The following is a 12866-nucleotide window of genomic DNA, read 5'->3' as shown; positions in this document are numbered from 1 at the left end:
AGGAGGCTAGAGGCCTTGTTTGGTTCTATTTTTTAAAATTAAATAGATATTGTAGTACTTTTATTTGTATTGATAAATATTATATAAGCATAAATTTTGTTTGGATCTACGGGTTAGAGTTATATTTAACTATTTAGAACTCAAATAATCCTAAAGTATCCACATTAGATTATGGTTATTTGCTTCCAGCCCACCCAAAAAATTACTTTGGATTATTTGGGGCTATTTGAGGTGGGCCCATAAGAAAAGGGATTGCCTCTGTCGCACTAGATCCCCACTCGCGACGCCTCCCAGGCACCGCCCCTGTCGCGCGGGATCCCCACTCGTGACGCCTCCCAGTCGCGGCTCTTGTAGTACGGGATCCTCACTCGCGACGCCTCCCAGCTGTGGCCCCTCCTGGTTACCAGCACTGTCACCTTCCAGCTCACCTCGCCGCCGCCTCCCAACCATGCCGCCACCTCAAGCCACCACCGCCTCCCAACAATGGTAAAACGGCCCACAAGGTACCATATGGAGCAATGAAAAAATAGCATGTCGCCAGCACTGGCAAACACAACCCGCAAGGTACCATGTGAAGCAATGTCATTTGTGAGCGGGACGAGACCACATCAAAACTGGCCGGAAAGAAGCTAAATGATTGGAAAGTACATTTATTGTCAATCTAACCCTTGCATCTAAACACCTCTTTGGCTACACTTAGTTGAGAGCTAGTCATGAGCCAGATAATAACTCTAACCTCTAACTTAGTTAGAGTATCAAACATGGCCATAGACTAATTAGGCTTAAAAGATTCGTTACGCAAATTACAAATAAATTGTGTAATTAATTTTATTTTTATTTATATTTTGTGTCGTAAGATTCGATATAATAGGAAATTTCAAAAAAATTATAAATTTTTTTACGGAGTAGAAACTAAACAAGGCCTCAAAGACAATGAGCGGCCCAACTTTTTTGTTGACCCAGACCAGACCAACCCATCCAGCCCACCTGGTATTTTATCACCCCATTCATTCCGCATCCCAATCCGGGTCTCTCCGGCGACCATCTCACGCCCACGCCGCCTCCTCCCCGCCCCGCCGCCGTCTCTATCGGAGTTCCCTACCGAGTACCCCGAACCATGGCGGCTGCATCAGCCACCCGCCGCGGCCTCTCTGCGCTCCTCCTCTACTCCTCCCGCGCGCTCCCCCGCCGCCTGGTTCCGCTCGCCGCCTCGGCTGCCTCAGCACACGTCGCCCCGTGGGCCCTTCTCGCGTCTCGCGGGGCCAGGACCGCGTCGTCCGGCGGGTCCGGGTACTCGCCGCTGAACGACCCGTCCCCGAACTGGAGCAACCGGCCGCCCAAGGAGACGATCCTTCTCGACGGCTGTGACTACGAGCACTGGCTCATCGTCATGGAGTTCCCCACCGACCCCAAGCCCTCCGAGGAGGAGATGGTCGGGGCCTACGTCAAGACCCTCGCAGCCGTCCTCGGAAGGTATGCGCCGTGTCTGTGTATGCGCATTTGTTGCGTCTTGTTGGAGCAATCACGTTGAGCTAATTGAATTCGCGATTGAGCTATGCATTTTGTTGTAACTATTCGTGACCTGACCAACAAAACACATTAGGCGGATAAAAGCCCTACTAATTGAATGTGTCACCAGTTGGTTACATTGTTAGAGATGTTATTGGTTAGTTAATTCTCGATTTCCCCTTCCTGTACTCTCATGACGTGAGGTTCGTGCCTGCAACCTTACAGCAACGCATTGCATTGAGCCTTGCTGTTAAAAGCATTTGACTCACCTTTGGGCCTAGGCACACCGCGTTGTCAGCTATGTAGTTTCTTGCCCGTTACCTACATGGGCATTAGACTGCGCTGATGCCCCTAGGCACATTTGATTGAAATGAACAGCCTGACGAGTTTCAACTACAGTGAAGTTAAGTAGCACTTAAGCAAGCAAGCAGGAGAAGGTGGTCCTTTCATCTCTCTGTCTGCTCCATGCTCTATAGCCTTAGGATCATGAGCAGGTTCAATGCTAGATAATGGGAATCTCCCACGTGACTCACTTCAAAGTGCTTGCTATCCTGAGGTGGGAGGATTTGAATAAGCAAAACATTGTTCCATAACTTGCTCAGTTTTTTGATCCAACATGGGATAGATATTTCACCATCAGAGAATAAGCTCTATTTTGACAGGAAAACATATAAAAAATATGAATCCCTGGAGCCCTATGCATGCAGCTCAGCCACATGTGCATTTGACTGCACTAAATGGTATTAGGCATGCAAGCTTATGCGCATTTGACTGAAATGGGTGGCCCTAAGCATGACGGCTCATGGGCATTTGACTGCATTTTCAAATTCAGTAGAGATTTTCCAACATTTGACTAATAAACTTCAAATTCAGTAGAGATTTTCCAACATTTGACTAATAAACAAGAGCATTTTCTATGTTGGCTTCTATTAATAGAAATTCAGTAGAGATTCAAGATTATTGATTTCCCAGGCATTGACATCAGAACTACTCCCCTCGCTTTGACTTTTTTTACCCAAAAAAGTCAAAGCGACTTATAATTTGGAACGGAGGGAGTATTTAAGATGCAGTGAATCTTGATTATTATGTTTTATCCAGGAACCATATTTGAATTATCTGATCGATAATTGATCTGTTATCACCTCTAATCTTTTGCACAACTTTATTGTAAGTAGTCAAGAATGGATCACCTTATGATCTTGATTTACCGATACACCTTAAGTCCTTAAGATACATCCTATTAGGGAGTGATTCCTAATTGAATAAAGTGTGCAGTTGTAAATTATTTTTCTCTTATGCTCCTGTTTTGCTGCCCGATTGCAGCCGATTTACCATCTGGCAGACGCAGCGCAGCCAAAAACCCACTTGGTTCTGGAGGCCTAGTTCTTTTCAGTGATGTGCTGGATTGTCGGAGCCCAGCTTTGGGGACTTTCTGGCAGATAGGCTGTCGAATATGTGTTCTTGTTGATGCGAATTCTTCTTTAATAAATTATGATTAGTTATCATCATTTGCATGATAAGTGCATTTAATGGTTGCAAGAGTATATTCTGACTCACTCTTTCTTCATAGTTTATGTACAACTCTTGTCAACATACTACCATGCTCTGATATAACAAACCAAAGTTTGTAAACACACATGTATCCAGATGTATAACTCTTAATCTTGTCATGTGAGAACTGAAATTTTGATTGTGATTCTCTCGTGCAGTGAGGAGGAAGCAAAGAAGAAAATCTACTCAGTGTGCACTTCAACATACACAGGGTTTGGTGCATTGATTTCAGAGGAGTTATCATACAAAGTTAAAGGTGGAATTTCCATTGGTCTAATTGTGGCTAAGGTTCTTTTGCACCGTGATGTTTTAACTGAATTCAATTTTTATGTTGCCTTCACTTCTTGAAGGATTGCCGGGAGTTCTTTGGGTGTTGCCTGATTCATATCTGGATGTTCCTAACAAGGACTACGGAGGTAAGCAACTGTTGTTTGTTAGTTCAGTGAAATCTCACTGGTCAGTCTCGATCCAGCCGGACCATAATTCTCTATGATTTTACTTTCTTGCTCAATGTTCATCACTTCATCTTACAGCTTACAAGTGAGGTGTCAGTCTTGTCTAGTCCCATATTGTATGGGTTGCTCTTTGCTTGCACTAAGATTACACTTACCACTTGGCAGGTGATCTTTTCGTAGATGGCAAGGTCATACACAGACCTCAGTTCAGATTCAATGAGAGACAGCAGGTAAGGAGTAAGCCTCGTCCTCGCTACGACAGACGACGTGAGGTTGTCCAAGTGGAGCGGAGGGAGACAATGCAAAGAGGCCCTTCGACACAGCAGCATAGGCCGCCACCATTTCCACAGCAGGCTACACAGAACCAAGAGCAGCACTGAAACCATGCCACCAGGAGTAGGAATGTAGCATCAGTGTCAGAGACTTCACGCTTGAAACCGTCGTTGTTTATAAACTAAATTCGCGCCAGAACTATTTGAGCTAAATCTCGTGATTATACCATTGCCCCTTGTGATTTCTGACTGGAACCTGTATGGCTGTATGTGAGTTCCATGTAAGCTGTGCTTCAGAATTTATGACTGAACCATTGCTGTCCTGAAAATTTTGGTGCTGTCTAGAAATTCCTCTTGATCACTCGGTCTTGTTGTTGCTGGCTTTGTCCAGAACAGAGCACATCCTCCTCTGCTGGCATTCGAGGTTGCTACACCTGGCCAGGCGTTTTGCTCTCCTGGGTTTTCCCGTATGAGATTGGCGCGATGAGCGATCTGCCGACCTCAGCGCTTGCATTGCATCAGCGTTCCTCGGACGGAACGGAACGGAAGCTAAGCCTGCTTAGGAGGCTCCTCTGGTATGCTAGGATTTAGTAACAAATCTAAATATACTCCTAATAGGAGCCGTCGACGACCAACTGTAACAAAAGCTAAATATACCCCTGTTTGCTAGCTGGGAATAATCTTGTTGTGAAGGAGGTTAAGCCCTCTCATATATATAAGCCTAATAACGTCTTGGAGATGAGAGAGACGTGCAGTGCTTCATCGTACTAGTGCAGACTGACACATCCACATAACGGTCGTAGTGCACGTAGCTGCAACTGCAAGTCTGCAAACATGTCCCTCAGTCGTTGTCGCCCTCTTCTCCGGTACGATTCTTCCACATACAGTATGGCTTAGCTTCTTTTTCGTTGGTTTCATTAATGACTGAAGGCTAGTATCATTTATTTCAAATGATCAGGTTTCCTTCTTTCTGTAACTTATCACACTATAAAAGAGCGAGTTTTTTTAGAAAGCTCTCTCTCTAATAACCGTTCAATCTAAACATCGCGCTATATGGGCCCTCCGTCATCCGTGATCTTACATGATGTAAGATGTAAGACTCCTAAATCAAGATTCCTCCTAGACTCCGAAAACGGAAAATAATAGAATTATAAATAACTTAGTTTTTTGTCCCCGTATAATTTTGCTTCCTTGGAACTGCTCCATATTTGCGTATCAGAGTCCAAGCCAGACCCGCATGCATAGCTTTTGATACGTACATGTCTGCGTACTTCTGAATTCTGAATTTCCAGTGCGTGTATCTAATTTAATTTAACCGATCGTGACTCCACTCTCGTGAACTCACAAAAAAGGAAAATCCTGTGATGGTGTATCACTTAATTCCATACTAGCAAAACTACTCACGAGTCACGTCGGATTGGTATCTATTACGTATAGTATGCTATACAGTATAGTATACTATCTTCTATATGCATGTATAAAAAGTCTGGTCTATGACGACCAAGCGCCAACTGGCCAAGAGGCCTGTCGGGTAATATCAGCCGTACGTGCTCGATTTTCTTGATGCCCGCAGGCGCTCGAAAAGATTTGCCGAAATCACATCATCATCACCAGTCCGACCACAACCCTGCTTTTTCGATTTTTTAGTCCAATTCATTAGCCGACTCTTTTTATTTCAAAAAAGAATTAAGAGTATGTTTTCTTTTTGCCGTGTATGCTTAAGATCGTACATGCATTATACGGCTAAGACTCCAATCACTACTACGCATGAGCCATTGCAGTTGTGTCTGTCATTTCTATCAAACCGTACAAAGCATAAGTCAAATCGGATGACAAACAAATAAATAGTTAGAAAGATGTGAAAAGCTCTGCAGATATATGCATACACGTCTTTGGCTTTGAAAATACCAAAGCCTGGGTCATGGAGGATCTAGAGACGTTCGAGCAGACACGCAAAATGACGGTGAGGCACACGCTGCTAGGCAAGCCCGCTAGAGCATGGGCAAGGCAACAATCTCTTACCATGTAAGACTCTTCATCAATCAAGATATATTTTTATTGGAAAAAAGAATTTATAACACACCTTGCACGAGTATAATAAATAGATTAATTGGAAAAAGGAAAATAGAGATACACCACCGCCTCCCACGGATTGTCTAGAAAAAAAAATACACATAAAGATGCATACATGCAACTAATAAATAAATTGGAAAAAAATATAGATGCATGCATGCCACTATAATAAATAAACTAAGGTTTTGTTTAGTCTTTGTAATTAGTGTCTAATTATGGACTAATTAGACTCAAAAGATTCGTCTTGCAAATTACATATAAACTGTGTAATTAGTTATTTTTTTATCTATATTTAAGATTTCATGCATGCGTCAAAGATTCGATATATGATGGGTCGAAAAGAAAATTTTTGGAACTAAACATAGCCTAATTGAGAAAAGTAGAATAATACGAAGGCACATCAATACGAATACATGCAGGCGTATGTATTAGCAATTAAAGAAAATAATAAAATTTGAACACACAACTATAATGTGGAATGAAAATAAAATCAAAGAATGTCCAACCATACAAACACGTGCGTGTCGCACGTGTATATTTTCTAGTATATTTAAATGATTAGGATTTCTGATACTGGGGGCGGCGGTGGGCGAGGACGAATGCGGTCTCTTGTGCGTGGACGTGCGACAACTATCAGGGGCAGCAGTTCCCCGGGTGCAACTGCGTGTGCGGGCCATCGGACGGCCAGGGCTGCGTCGTCCACGGCCCCGACGGCCCCGACGAGCCCTGCACATAATGAACCGTCCGTCCGATCCATGAAACCTTCCGCTCCAGTTGATTACGTGTTTGGACGCGTGGCTTGCATTGTTCAAACGATAAATAATCTTCTCTGTTAGACTGTTACTATTGTATTAATTACTATACATGCTGGTTGGTTCGAGGCTTTTGGAGCATTTTCCGGAGTGATCTGATCACACCCTCAACTCAACTGATAGCGCTACTCTCCGTTTGATTCATCTCTGACGGGACCCAACGATGTTAATTACGTACTCCTACGTATTAATTTGAACCTCCCGTTGACGGTTGACCTCACTGATGATAATCGTATCACATTGAGTGTTTGACGTCCAGTCCATGTATGGATCACCGTCCAAAACAAATAACACGACGGCTTCGTTTCCTCGTACTACGGGAGGCAAGCTCGTCAATTTGCGCCGTACCATAGCTATGATGAGTCCAAAATTAGGTTTACGCATCCAATTTGCGCCTGCATATCTATCTTCTCAATCAGCTATGATGAGTCCAAATTAGGTTTACGCATCAAATTTAGGGTTTAGGGCAAGCCGTCCAAGAGTATACGAGCGAAAATGAAACAAATATTTATCCAGGTGTTATATATTTAAAAATTCTTTTTGCTCTCTTTACCTCAGCTAGAGAACATTGCTCCTCTCAAAAGAAGGAAGAAAATTTGTCCTTTCAGAAAAAAATAGTTCAGGAAAGACATACTATTCCAGCGAACGAACAATGTTTTCTCTCACGACAAATCAGTGAATAGTACTTTCAATCATGAGTTTTCAGCAAAGTAAACAGAGCCATAATAATGCTATAACCTCGGTTTAAGAAGACCAGACATATATAGAGACTTAGCTAAAGTTTAAGAAAAGAATTGCTACGTATAGTCTCGATGCCAAGAGAAATATTGAGATTAATACAATTTCCACAAGAGACAACTGCAATCTCCTCGTGATTTATGCAACCCACTCTATAATCCAAGAAAAAATATATAACTTTTCCAAGGACATTCAAATTTCAATAATAAGATGCAAACACTTATGCAACAAGTGCGGTATAATAATCTGTCTACTATCTGGTCTTGACTCATAGACAACATCTCTTCCACTTGTACAATAAATTAGTATCATTGCACGTAGTCCACAACCCACCCTCTAGTAGGGGCGTAACAAGTTTAAAAGCATCTTTGTTGTCTTTTAGCCAGTAGCGTGGGTCAAAGCTAATAGTTACCTTTTGAATTCCTGTTTCCCTTGCCAATATGGATTGAATGAACCAGAATTCACAATCAGTTCCTACTAACTTCTTGAACTCTACTTCCCGGAGATGAGCTAAGGAAAACTCATGGGATTTCCATTGGCACGAGTTATCACATAAGAGATCCTGTTCTGAGGTGTCCTTCTGCAGTAAAGACCATGGAAGGATATATGCATTATTTATTCTGTATAAAAAGAACATGGCAAGAAAATAATCTAACTAATATGGGCTGATGGAGGAATATATAAGTAGTGTCACCTTAATTAAGTAGCATAACTTTAGGCTGAGGTATCTAATATTGCTGCATTGTGCAAGGAAACTTGCTACACTAGCTCCAAAGGAATGTGGTTCCCATAGTGTAACATGAATTGATAAGGATGTCACATGAGTAAGCGACGGAATCTGGCCTTTGATTATGTCACCTCTTCGATACTTTGTCTGATCAAATTACAAAAAAAAGGGTCAAAACAAAAATGTGCAGAGAAAATGGAAAATAAAAATTGTCAACGAAAAATAGTTTCTTTTTTACAATGTAGATGCATGATCAATTTTTATAGTTTGATCAAATGCATGAATTAGCAAAAAAAAAAAGAAAAAAAGAAAACACTAGCCATGAATACATACGACATACCTCTAAAACTTCAAGATACACTTTAAGATTTTTGGTTAACCTACAACATTGCAAGAGGTGAACGCTAGTATCGTTTTTGTCGTCGCCGTCATAGTCTCCATGTGAGTGCAGCTGAATCCTAAGGGTTCCCACGCTTGACAAGTGATCGTGGATGTCAACAATACGCAAAGATTGTTCTGCTTCCTTGAACATGAGATCCTCTACCGTACCCTTGGAGCCGAGACCGTGAACCCCTCAAGATCCGAGCAGAGCTGAACATGGAGAACCCGAAGGCTAGGAGTCCTAAGTTCTAAGGATTGCATATTCTCTATACTGTCTATCGATAGCTCTAAAAGTGCGTCGCCTTCAAGCAGCAACCCCTCCATCGTAGAGAACCGAAGATCAGTGAGATGAAGCTTGCGCAGGCGTGGGCAGCATGGTGGTGAAACGAGTCGGGAAAGGAGGTGGCCTTTGACAGTTATATCTTCAAGTGAAACATCTGTGAGGGAGGAGAATACCACAGTGGAAGAAGAAGATGGCAGACGAAGCTTTACGCCACCCAACGACAAATTCATGGTCTCCAGCTTTGTTGCAGAGCTAGCTAGGTCATCATCAAGCAGGGCCATCTCAAAATCCACCTTCTCGTCATCGTCTTCTTCTTTGGGTAGGCGGTGGTCTACGTAGCGCCATGGAAGATACAGGTTCAGGGCTAGAGATTTCACCTCGTGCTGCACAGCATAACGGATCCATCCTTGTGCGGCCCTCAAGGACCGTGGCAGGAGGAGCTCTTCTGTTTTGTGGTCAGCGGCGTCAGATATGTCGAGCGAGATCTTTAGGTCCTCGATGGCGTAACACCTCGTCGTCGTCGTCGCTTTAGCACGAAGCGTGAGAGCGTCGTCCACGAAGGCAAGGTACTGTTCGGCAGCACTGGTTTCGTCCCTGCGAACCGCCGCCGCCGGCCAACTGCCGGAGTCGAAGCGGAGGGCGGAGACACCCGTCCACAGGCCACGCCACCGCCGCGAGAGCGCGTGGGTGCGCACGGCGTCCCTCGTTTCGGGGAGCAGGTCCAGGATGCGCACCAGCAGGTCGTCGGTGAGGCTGCTGATGAGGTCTCCGCCGACGACGCCGCCGGCACCGGCGGATGTAGTCGCCCTTCGTCGACGTTTGGATTTCGACCTGCTTCGCACCCCCATCCTGGAGTAGCCCCGGCCGTGTGATCGCTAAAAAAAGAGATGCAATGCGAATCGAATCATGCAATTCGCGATATGTTGATGATGATACCTATATATACCTCCCGACGTTGTTGTAGCTCGGATAGAAACGAGACTGTTTCACGTCAAATACTATTATATGTCGGGCATGTCTCTGTTCCCAAACGTGCACGCCACGGTAATATTATTTTGTATATAAGGTAATGGATAATTATATTAAAGAATTGTATTAAAGCTTGCCGCTAAATTATAAATGAAAAATCTAAAATTTAAAAGATGCAATATTCTATCTGGATTATTCCATTCTAGAGACTTTTCTCGATGATGCGCTTCATAGCACAGAAATAAACTGGAAACTGAATACTAATAGGCATAATGTATTGTTGAATTACAAGTATGCAAACATTACATCTGTCAAATTGGGAGCACCATTATGCATACACATAACTTGTGCATTTTTAACTGACACTTGTTGGAGGTTACTCCAGAACCACTTGAACAGGAGTTGTTGAGCAAGGAACATCTTTAGCAATCTGGTTAAGTATGTTGATTCTTTCTTCATTGCCCCATTGGTGTTGCTGCTTCACCATGTCCCAGTCCCAATGGCCTCTGCCCTGAACAAGCCCATTTTTTAACAAAGAAACAGACTGCAACTTTGTTGCTACTTTCATGACAAAGCTAACAAAGTAAATCTGTCTTTCTGTTCCTTCAAAACCAGTTATCACCAACTCCTTAAGCTGATTGTGGCAGAACTTAGGGGATTGCCATACGATGTCATCACAAGGATCCTCTTCCCAACGGCTAATATGGATGTGAAGGCTCTCAAGGCACGGTGCCGCTTCGATGAGGAGACGGGGCCAAGAAACATCCCAGGATGAAGGCACATCAGCGATCAGGAGCCTCCTGAGTTTAGGTAACAACAGTGCGGAGCTCCATGTCTTAAACCATCTATCATATCCAGTAAAGCGGACAACAAGATCAGTTATTCCTGGGTTGCCCCCAAGAAACATATTGAGGTTCCAACCAGGTATACAGGGAACTCTACGTCTTTTGAAGACGCCATAGCATCGGGTAATATTCAAGTATTTGAGGCATGGGAAGGAGCTAAGATTGTAAGACACTGAAGTGTCAATGACAGCCATGCTTTCAAGCATTGGGAGAGTGTGCAGCTTGAACCGTCCAAAATAGCAATGCTCAATGATAAGCTGCTTAATCTCTGATCTGGGGGCATGGACAGCCATATCACCTTGCTTGATATTGCAAGACTTGATGTGCACTGCTTGTAGCTGTGGGCACAAGGTGAACACAGCCACATATGCTGCAGTTGGAGTTGAGTCTGGCAAACCTTGCAAGACCAGACTGGTGAGTGTGCAGAAGTCCTGCAATACTGGAAGATGGCAAGCTGCTAGCTTCAGGCTTCGCAGGCGAGACTTGTGCGGATCATTGCAGAGACAATGATGAGGAAAACTGTGGGAATCCTGCCTAAAGAATGTAGACTTCGCTGAAACCTCGAGATCTTTAACCCCCCAAGTGTCCACAGCCTTGGCTATCAAGCGGTTGATGCAGCCCGAGGAGGGCCAGGTAGCAAAGAACTCAACTCTCAGTGTAGAAACACTCCGCAAACCTCGGCCATCAGGGTCATTGTCATGGATGTCATCCGCATCCAGTAAGTTGTTGATGGAGATGGACATGGAGCGCATGGCATGTCGCTCATAACGCACAACATTGGCGCAGAGCGCCCTGAAATTAGCGAAGTAGCCATATGCATTAAAATTGGCTTCCCTGTGGATCCTGATGCACTGGTGGTAGCGCCGAGGAAGAATATCGTTGACACTGAAACTGAGGGCGTCAAGCTCGCGTGGGATGCTAGCCCAGCGCTTTGAAAGGGCTGCAGTGGCGAGGGCGCTGCGGGTATCCAGGCGGCGTAAGATGAGGAGCAGCAGATCGTCGGCGAGGGCACTGACGCGGTCATCACTATAAGACGACGCACGCAGGGGCAGGGATGAACTCTTCTTACCTATGGCAGAGCTGAGGCGGGAGCGGTGGACCGGGCGGAGAGCGGCGATGGCGCGCTCACCCGGTTTCCAGGGCTTGCGATTACGCCAGCGGGTCCGGATAAATCGAGGCATCCGCAACAGCAATTCCGATCGCTATCAATCCCGACCGCTAGACGTAGCAGGGGCGAGCGCCGACGAGCTAGGTTGCGCGACGACGAATCGGGCGACCAGTTGTGGGCAGCGGAAAGGGGAAAGGAGAAATTTTTGGGGACTGGCATGTGGGAAGCTGGACGGCGGTGGTGGCGAATCTGGCTGAGAGAGAGATTAGAGGTGGCGGCGGCGGCGGCGGCGGCGGATCTGGACGAGCCCGCCAGTGGGCTCGCCCATGGGATTTTTCTTTTTTTTTTTTGGAACTCGCTCATGGGCTTTGAACGCCGGAAGAGCAGCAGAGAGAGAGAGAGAGCTGCAGGTGCGGATAAATCGAGGCATCGGCATTAACAATTCAAAATTCTCCAGAATCTTACGACATATATATAACCATTAAATATAGAAAAAAACTAATTACATAATTTGATTGGAACGAGTCTTTTAAATCTAATTAATTCATAATTAAACAATAATTACTAAATGTAAATAAAATGCTATAGTAACTATTTTGTAAATTTTTCTGAAACTGATTCATGTCCAATGAAACCAATTCAAATGAGATCCCACTTATGGACGACGACACCTATCCAACCCAATCCAACTTGCAAGTTCAGAACATCCAAACCTATCCAGTCCAACACGTGTAAATCCAACCCAATCCGTCCGTCCAAATATTTTACGTTACTAACTTGCAAGTTCAGAACATCCAACGATCCAAATATCTTACTTTACTAACTTGCAAGTTCAGAACATCCAACGATCCACACGTGTATATCCAACCCAATCCACACGTGTATATCCAACCCAATCTGTCCGTCCAAATATATTACGTTACTCCGGCCGTTAACGAGGCAAGCTTCAGTCTTTTTTTTTTTGAACATAGGCAAGCTTCAGTCTTATCAAACATGTTCACTTGTCTTATAATCTGTATTTTTTCTACTAGACAATAGTGTTTTTCACTCACAATAAATCAGCAAATAATTTTTTCAGTCAGCGAACAGGCAGCATTGTAATAAATTTGCAGAAAATATTGTTAACAGTTTGTACTAAAAATC

General features: G+C 44.1%; 3 protein-coding genes and 1 long non-coding RNA gene across 4 annotated transcripts; 1 reads left to right on the top strand and 3 right to left on the bottom strand.

Moving 5' to 3' along the window:
• On the top strand, positions 997-4143 carry LOC8066787 (multiple organellar RNA editing factor 3, mitochondrial). The gene is made up of 4 exons (XM_002448488.2): positions 997-1473; positions 3219-3316; positions 3411-3476; positions 3681-4143. The coding sequence occupies exons 1-4, from the start codon at positions 1118-1120 to the stop codon at positions 3893-3895; spliced, it is 735 nt and encodes a 244-aa protein (XP_002448533.1). The 5' UTR covers positions 997-1117; the 3' UTR covers positions 3896-4143.
• LOC8066786 lies at positions 7488-8278 on the bottom strand. Its single transcript, XR_002453792.1, has 2 exons — positions 8105-8278; positions 7488-7990 (listed from the first exon to the last, which is right to left on the bottom strand). It is a non-coding gene; the product is annotated as an uncharacterized LOC8066786 (long non-coding RNA).
• Positions 8678-9649, bottom strand: LOC110429518 (putative FBD-associated F-box protein At5g56400). The gene has a single exon (XM_021463649.1). The coding sequence runs from the start codon at positions 9647-9649 to the stop codon at positions 8678-8680; it is 972 nt and encodes a 323-aa protein (XP_021319324.1).
• LOC8066785 lies at positions 10002-12111 on the bottom strand. Its single transcript, XM_002447056.2, has one exon. It carries the CDS (start codon positions 11794-11796, stop codon positions 10147-10149), a length of 1650 nt encoding a protein of 549 aa, XP_002447101.1. The 5' UTR covers positions 11797-12111; the 3' UTR covers positions 10002-10146.

Source organism: Sorghum bicolor, chromosome 6 (genome assembly GCF_000003195.3).
Source record: "Sorghum bicolor cultivar BTx623 chromosome 6, Sorghum_bicolor_NCBIv3, whole genome shotgun sequence".
Taxonomy (NCBI): domain Eukaryota; kingdom Viridiplantae; phylum Streptophyta; class Magnoliopsida; order Poales; family Poaceae; genus Sorghum; species Sorghum bicolor.
The sequence above is the reverse complement of the archived record's forward strand: the minus strand, read 5'-3'. Positions and strand labels throughout refer to the sequence as shown.

Bases quoted from the DNA above. Each gene is read 5' to 3' on its own strand.
- LOC8066787 (XM_002448488.2), top strand. From the start codon at position 1,118: ATGGCGGCTGCATCAGCCACCCGCCGCGGCCTCTCTGCGCTCCTCCTC. The intron at 1,474-3,218 runs GTATGCGCCGTG...TCTCTCGTGCAG, and splicing joins CTCGCAGCCGTCCTCGGAAG to TGAGGAGGAAGCAAAGAAGA. The intron at 3,477-3,680 runs GTAAGCAACTGT...ACCACTTGGCAG, and splicing joins TCCTAACAAGGACTACGGAG to GTGATCTTTTCGTAGATGGC.
- LOC8066785 (XM_002447056.2), bottom strand. From the start codon at position 11,796: ATGCCTCGATTTATCCGGACCCGCTGGCGTAATCGCAAGCCCTGGAAA.
- LOC110429518 (XM_021463649.1), bottom strand. From the start codon at position 9,649: ATGGGGGTGCGAAGCAGGTCGAAATCCAAACGTCGACGAAGGGCGACT.